At 48.0% G+C, this 12,500-nt stretch overlaps 1 protein-coding gene across 5 annotated transcripts in view; it reads right to left on the reverse strand.

Annotated features, from left to right (window-relative positions):
• Nucleotides 1–12,500, reverse strand: part of Epb41l4b (erythrocyte membrane protein band 4.1 like 4B) — a 134,488-nt gene that overhangs the window by 84,418 nt on the left and 37,570 nt on the right. For all 5 annotated transcript variants that reach the window (XM_046451463.2, XM_046451466.2, XM_046451462.2 and 2 more), the window contains exons 3-4: nucleotides 2,095–2,137; nucleotides 1,192–1,270 (exon numbers count right to left, since the gene is read on the reverse strand). In XM_046451463.2, the coding sequence (XP_046307419.1) occupies nucleotides 1,192–1,270; nucleotides 2,095–2,137 (122 nt within the window). The remainder of the gene's footprint in view (nucleotides 1–1,191; nucleotides 1,271–2,094; nucleotides 2,138–12,500) is intronic.

Raw genomic sequence — 12,500 nt, forward strand, 5'->3', positions numbered from 1 at the left:
CATGCAAGAGTGGTCCCCAGGAATCTGATTTGTTCAAAAGCCTCCCAGGTGTTTCTGATTCACACAGCCTGGCTTAAAAACCACTGGCTTTGGTGACAGCGAGAAGCAGCATGTTTCACAAAGAGCTCTGAGGAAGAACAAAACTCCAGTAATTTAATTTGTATGAACCTTGGAAACAATGCGGGCTGTCACTTTCTGTGGAATGAATATAGGACAATGTGGGTGACCCAGAAATCAAGTGGTGGGGGAGGAACGACTGCAGGTTCTAGTACATTCCAGGATGTTCCTGCTTCCCAACAGGTGCTTGATCATCATCGACTTCACCTGTGAAATTCTGGACACTAACTGGAGACTCATATCAAGGGAAGACACCACGCACGCTGACATGGCCAGAACTTCCAATTCCCCTGGGAAAACCTAACTTCACAAGTTCAGTTGGCCCATCCAGTGGGGCAATGGTGACCACTGGTCAGTCTTTAAAGCACTACTTAGGAAGTCATCTCCATGTTCCTGGCCATCACCGTGGACCACCCAGCTGCATATGTGTCACCACTATAATCCATCACCCAAGAAACAGGGACAAGGAGACTCTGGGATATCAAAAGCAGAAGGCTGGTGGAGAATTTCACCAAGGGAAGGGTAGCTGGTGGGGAACACCTCACTATGTACGTTCTCTTGACTTCTACGCTGCTCCTGAAGTCCAAGAGATAGACATGCACGGGCGGACACAACACATAAGAACTCAGTGGGGCTGAAGGGTGACATGAAAGGATTCTAAGAACTCTGCCATAATTAGGGCAGGAGGCTTTAAAGGGAATTAGCCTTCACTGTGACCATCAAGGGACTATTTTGCAGCCCCTTAAAAACAAAAAGGACTGAGAAGCATTCTCCCAGTATTTGCTCTCCCTTTTTGTCACTGAGACAGAAATAAAATTCCATAGGACAACAATTTGCTTTACCCGTGGCCTGAGAAAACAAATAAGTCTAATTTCTATTAACGAAAAAAATATCAAATGAAGCAAAGTTGTGGATTTTCAACAGAATACAGAAATCCCAGGGGAAAATGCTAATAACCCATGCTCAGAAGTACAGAAAGTGGATGGAAAGAGAGGCACACCCATGACTTAGAAGACCTACAAATTCTACGTGAGGCCAGTGTTACGGGGCAGAACCTTCTGCATTATGTCCTACCTTGTAAACTCTTCTCGAAGATTGTTCGGTTCTGAGGAATAGTATTTAACTCGAAAGTGCAATGCATAAGCAGGTCCAACTAAACATTTGGAGACGGAGGGTTGAAGATGTTTTCCCCACAGAATGGAAAAAAGGAAAAACACGTTAAATCTACAGCACATTCGCCACTCTACGTGGAGGGCACAACTGGGCACACAATACCAGTACATTCTTTTCAATCCCAGTCTGGAAAACCAAAATGGCCTTCCGTGTTGCCTAGGATAGTTTAGCTGGTAACCTCATTCTGGCAGAAAACCATAAGGCTCCAGATGAATTACGAAGAGTTGGCATTTTACTTTTACCTCTGATACCGAGAGGCTCCAAACTGATAGCCTATGTTTCTACAAAGTACAAAGTGGGCTAAAGGAAAGTGTTCTGCTGTCTGAAAATAAAGAAATACCTTACAGCATTTTTAAGAGAATAAAGATTTCTTTAAATGCCCCAAGCATAAACAGCATAGAGAAATGGGTACCACACCTGTAAAGGAGTGAGCTGGACCCCACTCCCCAAGAGCCCGCCCACTCGCCCAGCCTGCTTTATAACTCATTAGGAAGTGAATATAGCAGGTGCAACGTCACATTTCTGAACAGCACATTAATCAGTTCTCACTGGCAGAGGTGTCTGATTTCAAATGAGAACATAGCTGGGTTTTAAACATTCACTAAAAACTCAAATTCAAATGTTAAGCTCTCATCTTTGGCCGGCTTTAAGAAACTAAGAATCATCCATTTAAAATCCCTTCTTAAAAAAATTTAAAAAAGGCTTCCCAGTTACAATGAATACTTAAGACCCTCAAAACTTTGGCAAAGGACTTTATCCACAAATTAAAGGAATACACAAGAAGGCTAAATTCTGTTTACTTACTTTTCATCTGCTTTTTTATGGGTTTGGAATGATCCAGCCAGTGCTGAAAGAAAAGAAAAGGTTTTCATTTAGGAGCAGTTCATCGACAGGGTTATAAGCTCTCCTAGTTACCCCCCTTTACAAACCTGGCAGTTCTACCCTCCCAAACCAGGGGCTCGGTCAGGCCATGAGTTCTTTGGTGGGGATCTACAATCTGTTTGATGTGGAATTGAAAACTTTGCACTTGTGCACCCAAGGGCATTATTCAGTAAGGAAGCTCACAGGTTTCATCAGCCTTTCAAAGAGGTACCTGGAAGCACTTAGAACCCCTTACTTAACTGATCTGTAAAGTCCCTTCGAATGCAAGGAACCACCAACTGACTGCCTTTTCCTTGAGTGTTTCACATTATCATCTTCTCCAATAATTCCATGTCTCCATTAATCTGGAGAAAAGTACAAGCTACAATGCAGATAATCCCCCTTCATACCTCAGCCTTGGAGTTCTGTCACCCTAAACTTTGAAATTAGAGAACCAAAGTTCACAGTCTCTTTATTCTTTGTCCAGGAAATTGACCCACACCACAGATGGAAAGACAGGCAGGAATCTGCCTAAGATGATTTTGCTGGGGCCAATGACAGAATTTCCACTTCTCGTTTTTACCAGAAGAACTACTTCAGTCTCATCTAAAGATTGCAAAAACATTTTCTTCAAATAAAGGTGTCTCTATAATGGCAAAGTGGAGGATACAACAGTTCTGAGGAAGCTCAGCAGCCTCCCAAGGAAAGCTATATTTAGGAACATTATACAGATGTTCCTCATCTTATGATGGGGCAATGCCTGGATAAATTCATTGTAAATTGAAAACACTGTAGGTTGAAATTGCATTTAATAATCCAACCTCCTGCACATCAGAGCTTAGCAACGCAGCACGCTCTCGACTGACTATCGGTTGTTTACTCTTGTGATCGTGTGGTTGCCTGGGAGCCGAGGCTTGCTGCCACTGCCCAGGACCTGGAGAGATTACTGTTATCGAGTATCGTTAGCCCCGTGAAAGCTGAACATCCGAAAGTGGAGGTACAGTTTCTACTGGAGGTATATCGCTTTCACACCCTCCTGACAGCGACCCGTCGTAAGTCAGGGACCATCTGTACTGTGAGCCCCTTGGAACACAGCCCCTGGAGGCCAAGGACCCTGCACCCCATCATTTGTGTACTTCCTATTAGACTGAGAAATAAATACAGGTTAAGTATGATTTATTTTTTAAGTGAGGCAAGCTAGGGATGTAACCCATCACTTTTAAGCAAATTCAACACACATTGGAACCTCACTGCAAAATCAGTTGGAGTGACAGCCGGAGTGGGTTTCTCGCCAGCTCTTCAGAACCAGAGGCCATTCTGCTGACAGCCAGGGACTTTCAGAAGCAATCTAAGCTCTGTATATTCTAATAATGAGAAAGGGCGGGGCTAAATGAGTCCAGGGTACTCTACCCCTAACCACAGAACCCCTTATGACTCCGGGGGAGGAGGGGCGAGGAAACACAAAAGCAAATAACAGGTGAATTATAATACAATAAGCCTGAGAGCAGCGCGCGGCAGAACGTGGGCTTTTGTCATCTCCACTCCCGGCTAGGCAAGCGTGTAATAAAAGAAGCAGATCACCGCAGCAAGATGCATATCGCAAAGGCTCACGTAAAGGACGCTTTATCTCATTGTTAAAAGCTCTGAATTGGAAATGACCTAAATGTCCATCAACAAAGGCGGATTAAAAAATGGCTCATCCATGTAATGAAATACTATTTAAAACTGACGTAGGCCTATATTTATTGATAGGTGGCAAGAGAGCCATAGCACAATGTTAGATGAGGGAGAAAATCAGGTTGGTTCCATTTATGTGAAATTATTATTTTCTGTCAAGATATATCCAGAAGGATAGGGGTTGTTTTTGGATAGTGGGGCTGTGAATGTCATTTACTTCTCTTTCTCTAATTTAATGAGATGATTATTTGCAGGGGATGGGCTGGTTTGTCACTTCTATATTCACTTATCTTTTGCCCACCTGGCAGTTTTTGACAATGTGTTTGCCTCATGAGCATTAGATATCACTGCTATACTCAAGCAGGTTGAGAACCCCACCCTTTGCTCTGAGAAGACAGATTGGATATAAGCATATTTACTTGCCAGGCACGGTGGTGCAGACACGTAATCCCAGTGACTCAGGAGGCTGAGGCAGGAGGATGGCAAGTTCATAGCCAGCCTCAGCAACTTAGCAAGGCTCTAAGCACCTTAGTGAGACCCTGTCTCAAAATTTTAAAAATAAAAATAAAAAGGGCTGTGGATGTGGCTCAGTGATTAAGTACCCCAGAGTTTGATCCCCTATACTAAAAAAAAAAAAGAAAAGGAAAACATATTTACTCTCCAGCTATGTATCATGCTAATGGCTATGACTAAATCTGTGCTTAAATGAATTCACCATTACCATGTAAAGAAAGTTCTCCCTGCAACCAGACTGTCTCAGCAGCCCTGTGGCTCACAGCTCAGAGGAGTTTGTCCCCTTTCCTTCCTTCCTTTCTCAAATCTCCTTACTGTTAATGCTGAATAGACCACACTGACACCCACCTTTCCTCTCCCCTGTCAAACTCTAATCTCCACCCAAGTCCAATCTATGTGGCTTCTTTGGCAGAGGTTCTCAACGCCGGCTGTGTATGCCAATCATCAGAGAAACTTTCAAGAAGTCAACTCCCGGATCTCACCCAAGACTCATTAACAGGAGTCTCAGAGCATGCATGTTTTATAAAAACTCCTAGTGTATCCATTAAATATTCAGTACTGAAGTTTTCTGCATCAGCTCCTACCCAGGAAGAGGCCCTGATGATCTCAAATCATCTACAAACCCTCTGAAAATAGCTATTTTGAGTTCTGCAAAATCTCAAGCAATTTCAGGTTTTATGGGCTAGTCCAAGAGGCAAAGTGGCCAAATGTCTGTGGCTGGGGTTATCACAGGCAGATCATGGCTAGATCCTCAGGCCAGCTGTCCCTCTGGGCAGCAGACAGCTCTACCCTATGGCTGCACAACGAGTGGATGTCCCTTGTCCACTGTGGGGCTGGGTTCCACCCTTTCTGCCCAAAGCAGGACCCATCAGCATGTAGGTCTGTGAAATGCCTGGGGCTCACCAAGCTAAGAAAGAAATTAGAAAATGGCTTCATTTTGAAGCTCCTTGACCCCTCAGGGGTTTTCAGAGTGGGTTTTGATGGCTCACATCAGAGGTATAAGAAACCCAGTCACAATCCTAAAACGAGAGATGATAAAACCTGTCTTGTATCCAACTAGCTCAAAATGACCTGACTTTCTTCACAGCTACAGGAGCTCACCAAGGGCTGATCACACGTACTTTATCCCACAAGACCCCCTGTCACTTGAATACTGGGACAATGAAAGCCCGATGTGGCATTCAGTAAATTGCAACCTATGTGCGGCTTTGAGGACTCTATTCAGTAGCAGCAGGACCTGTCTGGGATGTTCACCTGTGTCCTGGCTAAATATAACCAGGCCACCTGTCAGTAAAGGCCAAGGTAAATGGCTCCAGCCCTCTCAACAGACCATTAAACCAGTCACTGCAGACAGACAGATGCACTTCTGAGTTCAAATGGCAAGACGTTTAACTCAAACACACTAACGGTGTTAGCAAGGTGGCTTCTGATCTGAATTTGTCATCCAAGTCCATCTGGCAAAGCCCTTCCCATAAATCAAGATGTGTGAGATGATCCTGGCAAAGCCCATCTGTTCTAACAGTACATCAGCCCTGGAAATATGACCACACAAGGCTGGATGGAGAATTTAATGGTCTACACAGAAGCCCTGGAACCACGCTGCCTGAGAAAAGCCCAGGAGTTCAAGAGGGTTGGAAATCCCTGTTTCCATATCCCCAGGGCCCTCGCCATTAAGCCCGAGTGATAGAGCTCAGAAGAGGATTTTTAGTACCTGTAGATTTTCTTGACTTGTAAAGAGCATCTAGATGGTGGTTCAATAGATTTGGAAGGAACCTGAAGAGGTAATCGTATCTGAAGGGTGAACAGAGAAGGAAGGGGAGGAGCACTTCTGGAGTCCACTGTGTCACATTCGTCACCTCACTGGGTCTCAGAGCAGGTGGAAGTGGCTCTGAAGAGGCTGTGGGAGGTATGTCCCTAAGAAGAGGGGAGGCAGGATTCCAACCCACACTGGGGTTGGCGCCACCACTCAAGGATTCCCCAGCACAAACCACCTTCTCTACCCATCCAGGATGAAGCCACAGACTCACACCAGCTACTTGGGGTTTTTCCTTGGGAGTTTGTCTAAGTCCATTGCAGAGACCCCTTCAGTAGCCATCCATTCCACACTGATATTTGCACGTGGGCAGGGAAACACTCACTGGCCTCTCACTGCCAGCATTCAGATGGGCTGCTGGAGGCCTATGACACTGACCCATCTGACACCTCTTAGTACTACAAGAGAAGGAGGAACAGACCAGAGTTCAAGTCCCAGCTTTGCTACTCCCTGGTGTATGGCCACAAGCAAGGGCCTGGGCTTCCTCAGCCATTAGCTGAGCTGCCCCAACACTCTGGAAGGATCAACTGAGTATCTGCAGGAATTGTACTAAATTGTCCAAGCAGATAGAATGAGAGGTCTGATTTTCTTCAGGAAACACAGATTCCACCAACAGCACTTACACTCTCCTACTTCCCCTCTTCCAACCCTGAGTACTTACTCATTTCTTCCTTTTTTTTCTTTTTGTGATGCTAGGGATTGAACCCAGGGCCTGGTGCATGCGAGGCAAGCACTCTGCCCACTAGTTACATTGGCAGCCCTGCTCCTTTTCTTCCTATAGTCACATCTGAAATGGCAGGAACACTCAGCAGAGCCCTCTGTACAAGCAGCAAATGTGGTGACCTTCCAAGAAATAAGCAGAGCGAAGCCAAGGGAGCTGGAGTCCCTGTGGCACCCATCAAGCCTTTCCAGGAGCCACCATCTATGTGTGGACCTCAGCGTGCAGCCCAGGGTCTATGCTGCAAAGCCCAGAGGGAAAAAACGTGTGACAATCTTCAAAGGCTCAATTATTTTTTCTGATTTCCTTGCTGCAAATGTACTGCTATAAAAAGCTCCATATTCCTATTGGGAAGGGGCTTAGGAGAAAGATTTATGGTGGCCGCATCAACCCTGAAGAACACCTGCCCCCAAGAAGAGGAGGGAGAGACTCCAGCTGGGTGGGATTGTTATTATTACCCCCACCCAAGAGCGCCACGTGGCAAACCCCTCTCCCACTCTGGGGACCACATCAGGGTTCACTTTCTTCTCTGCTACCATGTCGGCTTGTTGATTACATAACAGTCTCTCCTCCAGGCTTACACAAAGGCCTAGATACCTTCCACTAGGCAACTGATCATGACGTACTCCAAGGGACTACTTGTCTCTGTGTCCCCCACCAGAAATGTGGCAGGCAGGGGCAATGTCTGCAACTACAAGGCATGGCCTTAGGTAAGTTCCAAGTCAAAGTTGGAAAGTGCTCTTTCCTACTGTGTGTGTGTGTGTGTTGTGAGCGTGTGTGTGTGCGCGCGCGCCATGAGCAGCATGAAACCAGAACAGTTCAGTGGAATGTGCTGGGTTCTGGAATGAGACCAAATGGAATGAGTTCTGGCATTGTCCTTATTTTAACCTTTACAAGGTTCCTAATGTCTCTGAGTTGCAAATTTGTCACCTGTAAAATGGGTCTGCTTTATGGCCAGCTTTGCAGATCAGTCATGAATGTTAAATAAGAGTTATACAGAGCCCTTAATTCAATGCCTGGTTCAGGGTGGAGCTCAGTAAACAGCAGCTACCAGGACCAGGCATGTGAAAGCTGGAGGGGCACAGAGGCCAGAGCCCTTAGCTTGGGGAAGCAAGCTCTGACACGCAAATTAGACTCCCAGCCCCTGCTCTGAGGTGCACCAAAGTGAGAGCCACAGAGTGGGACCCTGGATGGCCTTCCCTTCTAACAAGGAAAAGGAAACATGAGGTCCCAGCTCCGATTGCTAAAAATAGATGATGCCAACAGGCTTTGACGGTTGCTTCAAGGCTGGGCAGGGCACTATGGAAACCAGGCCTGGCTCTTTCAGGGAGCTGGAGGTATAAGCTGGGTATACAGACAGCTGTGCCCAAAGTCCTGCCACTTCCTGCTGGTCCTCATGTCAGGGGCTACATGAGGATCTATGTATAGGAAAGAGCCTCAATTGTGGGGCAGTAAGCCAAAGGCCAAGTGAACAGTTTCCTTTTGTGTTCCCATCTGTTAGTCTGCTTTCCCCAGATACATCTCTGTGACATCCAATCACCTCCCAGGCCCTGTGAAAATGGATGTCACCCCATAGGCCATCTCAGCAGATTCTCCCAAAGGGGTCTTGTTTAAATGTGCTGCCATTTCTCCCCTACACAGAATAGACTCACAGGTCCCAGCTACCATACCCTTCTCAGTGTGCCCACCCGTGAGGACCCTAGCCCCTAGCAGCCTGCCCAGCTAGGGGGAGGAGATTTCTATGGTCTGGGTGTGGTTTGTCTCTCCACAAGGTTCAGGTGATGGAAGCCTGGTCCCTAGTGTGGCGGGGTTGAGGTCGTGGGACCTTTAAGAGGTGGGGCCTAGGGCTGGGGGTGTGGCTCAGTGGTAGAGCACTCACTTAGCACCTGTGAGGCCCTGGGTTCGATTCTCAGCACCACATAAAAAACAAATAAATAAAATAAGAGGTGGGGCCTATGGAAGGCAGTTAGTTATGGAGGCTTCATCTTCACAATGCCTGCCTGGTAAAAATGGGTTAGGTCTCTACAGACTGGATTAATTCATAAAGACTGGGTTATTGTAAAGCAAAGTTACCCCATGCACGTGGCTCCTTCTGCATGCAGCCATTTCCCTTTCTGCTTCTCCGTCATGTTGTGATACAGTCAGAAGGCCCTCACCAGAGGCCAACCAGATGGGGCCACCCAATCCTGGTCCTTCAGCCATTAAAACTGTGAGTCAAATAGACTTTTTTTTTTCTCCCTTGCAGTATTTGGGATTGAGCTCAGGATACTCTTCCATTGAGCCATATCCTTAGCTTAGCCCTTTTTATTTTGAGACAGGGTCTTGTTAAATTACCCAAGCTGGTTTCAAACTTGCAATCCTTCTGCCTCAGTCCCAAGTCAATGGGATTACAGGTGTGCACCACCACATCCAGCTAAGTAGACCTCTTTAGAAAGTACTCAGCCTCAGGTATTTTATTATAGCAACACAAAATATACTAAGAAACCCATACTAGAAATCTATTCTTATCCATTAACCCACTGTGGGCTCCTCAATTTCCCTGTGAAATAAGTGTTACTCCACTTTACAGATAGGCGCAGACTCAAGAGCACAGTGCACTAGAATGAACACATACAAGTGAAATCACAAAACCTGGGTTTGAGTCCAAGCTGCACCAGTTACTAAGTGACTTGCCAGGGTCTAATGGCTTTGGTTTCACTATCCAGAAGATGTAAAGGTTTGACAAATGCCTCTCCCAAGGTCCCTTCCGGGGTAAAGTAGAAGGTACCAGTTTGCTTGCCTTGTTCCTAGGAGTCACCAAGTTAAGAAAAGGAAGTCCTAAGCTTTAGGATCTAGTCATGAAGTTTTGTTTATAGACTCAAATAAGAAACCTGAGGCCAGGTGAGCAAACCACCACAGAAGGCAAATAAACTCCAGGTTTACATAGAGGAAAACACTCTAGGAGCTGGGGACATGCTTCATGAATGGGGGACAGCTGAGATGGCTTGAAGGATGGCGAGAGGGCATTCCAGGGAGGGGGACAGCTCATGCCACGCACAGAGAGAAGGGTGGACCACCAGGATGTGGCTGAGAAGCTGAAGGATGACAGGAAGGGTCCTGGCGGCTGCTCCTGCACCCTCTTGCCTGCCGCTGCAAGAGAGCAAGACGCTGGAGAGGCTTCGAAACCTGGGAAGGATGCCTGAGTCACGCTGGGAACACCCCTCCTGACGCACAGTGACAGCACACTGGCAGAGGTTCACAGCAAAGTCTTTGGCCATGGAGTCACATCCACAGCTTTGGGAAGCTGAGCGGATGAAGAGGGGTCACCTGGGGATGGGACATGCATCCAAGATAACAGGCACTTGCTCAAATAACAGTGGTACCTTCTCCTCCCCAACTAGAGGGGCGAGTGCGCCTGCCCCACCCCCTCAGACTCAAGAGTCACTGACCCCGAGAACAGGGAAAGCTCTTAGAAAACAGGTCCAAGAACCCCACTTCACAGATGAGGTAACTGAGGCCAAGGGAGAAAAGGTGGCCAATCTAAGCCCACCCGATGGGTCAGCAGCAGAGCCAGGAACAGGGTCCAGACCTGACTCCTGAGCCAGGGCTATAGACATTCTGAAGCCACAGACAGCACATGCTTTATGACACACAGAAGGCAGAACGGAGAGGAGGCTCAGGGAGGAGGCTGAAGGCGTCCAGTGCTAGGACAGCTGGAGGACACTGAGCAGAGAGAGAACTCTGATGGTGGCGCTCAGGAAGCAGCTGGAATGGGACCATGGCAGCAGGTACAGAGAGAAAGCGCAGGAATAGGCAGACTCTTTTCTCTATCTCAAGAGGCTGGAGAGAGAGAAAGAGAAACTTGGAGGTACAAGGCAAGGAAACAGCAGGTGAGGACAGCTGCTGGACAGACCTGGTGGGGACTGGAGGTCGTGGTCACACCTCAGAACGGGAGCTGTGAAGGGCTGGGGTGTGGCTCAGTGGGAGAACTTCCCTAGAAAGGGAACTGTGGGCACCTGGCATCCCGTGGGGGTCTGGCAAGGCTCGAAGCACCGGTCCAGGGCTTGGACTTTGCTGAACTTGTCATCTCTGCTGATGCCAAAGGGCACAGCAGTGACTCTCCGGCACCACTTGGCAGCCCAGGAGAAGCCACGGAGAAAACAGAGGGGCCTGCATGTGAAGGGGTGGCCAGGGAGCAGACACGGGGGCAGGGGAACCGAGGGCTAAGGGAGGACACAGTGAGACAGCTGAGGCTCGGCTCAGGCAGGGAGGGAGGTGAGGGCCGGGGGGGGGGGCTGGGAAATGGGAATAAGACAGGAAGGGCCCCTTAAAGCCAAGACCAGAAGGAGAGGGGCCAGAAAGACAGAATCGAGAGACAATACCATGAAATTGGGAATGGCAGGATTCTGGATCTGGGAGTGATAACAGGACCCCAAAGAAATCTGAGTCAGATTTGCTTAAATGAAAGGAAACAGTGCCCAGAATACTCAGAAGGGTCAGCAGCTAGAATCCTGAGGTTGCCCAGGGGAAGAAAATAACTGAGACACAGAGGCCCCGAGGAATGTGAAGGACAATCCTGAGACCAGAGGGCAGGGTCCGGGGCTGCTCAACTCCAAGGAAGCAGAACTGAAGGGCAGGCAGAGACAAAAAACAGGGAGGCATCCCCCCAGGGCCACAGTGAGAGTCTCCAACTGAGGGACAGGGAAGGAATCAGGACCATGTGGCCAAGGTGGCAGCAACTGTGGGGTAAGGGCAGACAGGAAGTCCTAAGGTGCAGAGGTGGATGCCCAGGGCACCACCTGGGAGGACCACCAGGGGGCACTACAGCCAGGGGCTTTTCCCTCCAGATTCCACTCTATAGCCCACCCCAGGGCGGGGCATCTCCAGCAGCCCCAATGGCCAGACACCAGTCTGAGCAGCTAACAGCTGTCACATGTGGTCCCCCAGAGGTAACTGGTAAGTGTCTTTTAGGTATGAGAAGCTTCAGGTATCCAGCTGGAAGGTGTTCCCAGGGACCCCCTGCCTCAAGACACTCTGCCTCAGCACCCACTCCTCCTCTTACTCTTCCTCGCTTAACTCTGCCTCCTCTTGTCCCCTCCTATCCTTACACCATCTGTGATCACCACTTTTATCCATGATGCTCAGAATGGGGCCCAGTGCATCACAGGCCCTCAACCAACATTTTTAGATAACTGAGTTAATTATCTTTGAAACCCAAATCTCTTGTTGGAAGGGGGACTATGAAGTCATTGCTACTTTCCAAAGAGTGGTTCTGAGCTCTGTGGAGATCACTCATTCTAGCACCTCCACTGTGAGCAGTTGTGCCTCTGGGACAGCAAGAGAAGTCTGGGATGACCCAATATCCCTCCTGGAGCCCGCAAGATGGTCCTGGTGCAGGGCCACGGCCTGCTCTGACTGCCCCCCAGCCTGGCTGGGCCTCAGCCACCTTCACAAGACCCTCTCCCTACCTAGCCAGGCTGTATAAGAAGATGGTGGGGAGGCCTATCTTGCTGCTTAAAAAATAAAAGCAATACCGATGCAATATTTTCCATAATATTTCTTCTTCCTCCAACATTCTCTAGAAATGTGTCCACCGTGCATCCCTATGCTCAGAAATGCTTCCTTAATGCTTCCTGTGCACCAGTTCTC

This window comes from Marmota monax, unplaced genomic scaffold, assembly GCF_021218885.2.
Source record: "Marmota monax isolate L192 unplaced genomic scaffold, Marmota_monax_Labrador192_F-V1.1 WCK01_AAM20220418_F8-fsc00020, whole genome shotgun sequence".
Classification (NCBI taxonomy): domain Eukaryota; kingdom Metazoa; phylum Chordata; class Mammalia; order Rodentia; family Sciuridae; genus Marmota; species Marmota monax.